The sequence below is a fragment of the Eimeria mitis genome, genomic scaffold, assembly GCF_000499745.2.
Source record: "Eimeria mitis Houghton genomic scaffold, Emh_scaff565, whole genome shotgun sequence".
Lineage (NCBI taxonomy): Eukaryota > Apicomplexa > Conoidasida > Eucoccidiorida > Eimeriidae > Eimeria > Eimeria mitis.
In genome coordinates, this window is record NW_013573908.1 from 6,129 (window position 1) to 6,379 (window position 251).

Below are 251 nucleotides of genomic sequence, written 5' to 3' on the forward strand. Positions count from 1 at the left end.
TTGTTGCATCTTCTGCTGCTGCTGCTGCTGCTGCGGCTGCTGCTGCTGCTGCTGCTGCTGGTGCTGCAGCGCGCCTGCAGATGACTCACGTCCGTTCTCACATAAGACTGCCTTTGTGCTGTTTTTGCTGCCTCTGATATCTCTTGTGTCTTTTCTGCTGCTTCTGTTGCTGCTGCTGCTTCTGCTGCTGCTGCTGCTGCAGGCTGCTCCTTGCGGCTCCGCTTTGATCGCGAACGTCTGGTGGGGCGATG

At 57.8% G+C, this 251-nt stretch overlaps 1 protein-coding gene across 1 annotated transcript in view; it reads right to left on the bottom strand.

The window, feature by feature from the left end:
* Nucleotides 1–251, bottom strand: part of EMH_0016380 (uncharacterized protein) — a gene marked incomplete at both ends in the record, with an annotated part of 1,994 nt that overhangs the window by 1,063 nt on the left and 680 nt on the right. The window contains one exon of the mRNA XM_013500627.1: nucleotides 1–237. Within this exon, the coding sequence (XP_013356081.1) occupies nucleotides 1–237 (237 nt within the window). The remainder of the gene's footprint in view (nucleotides 238–251) is intronic.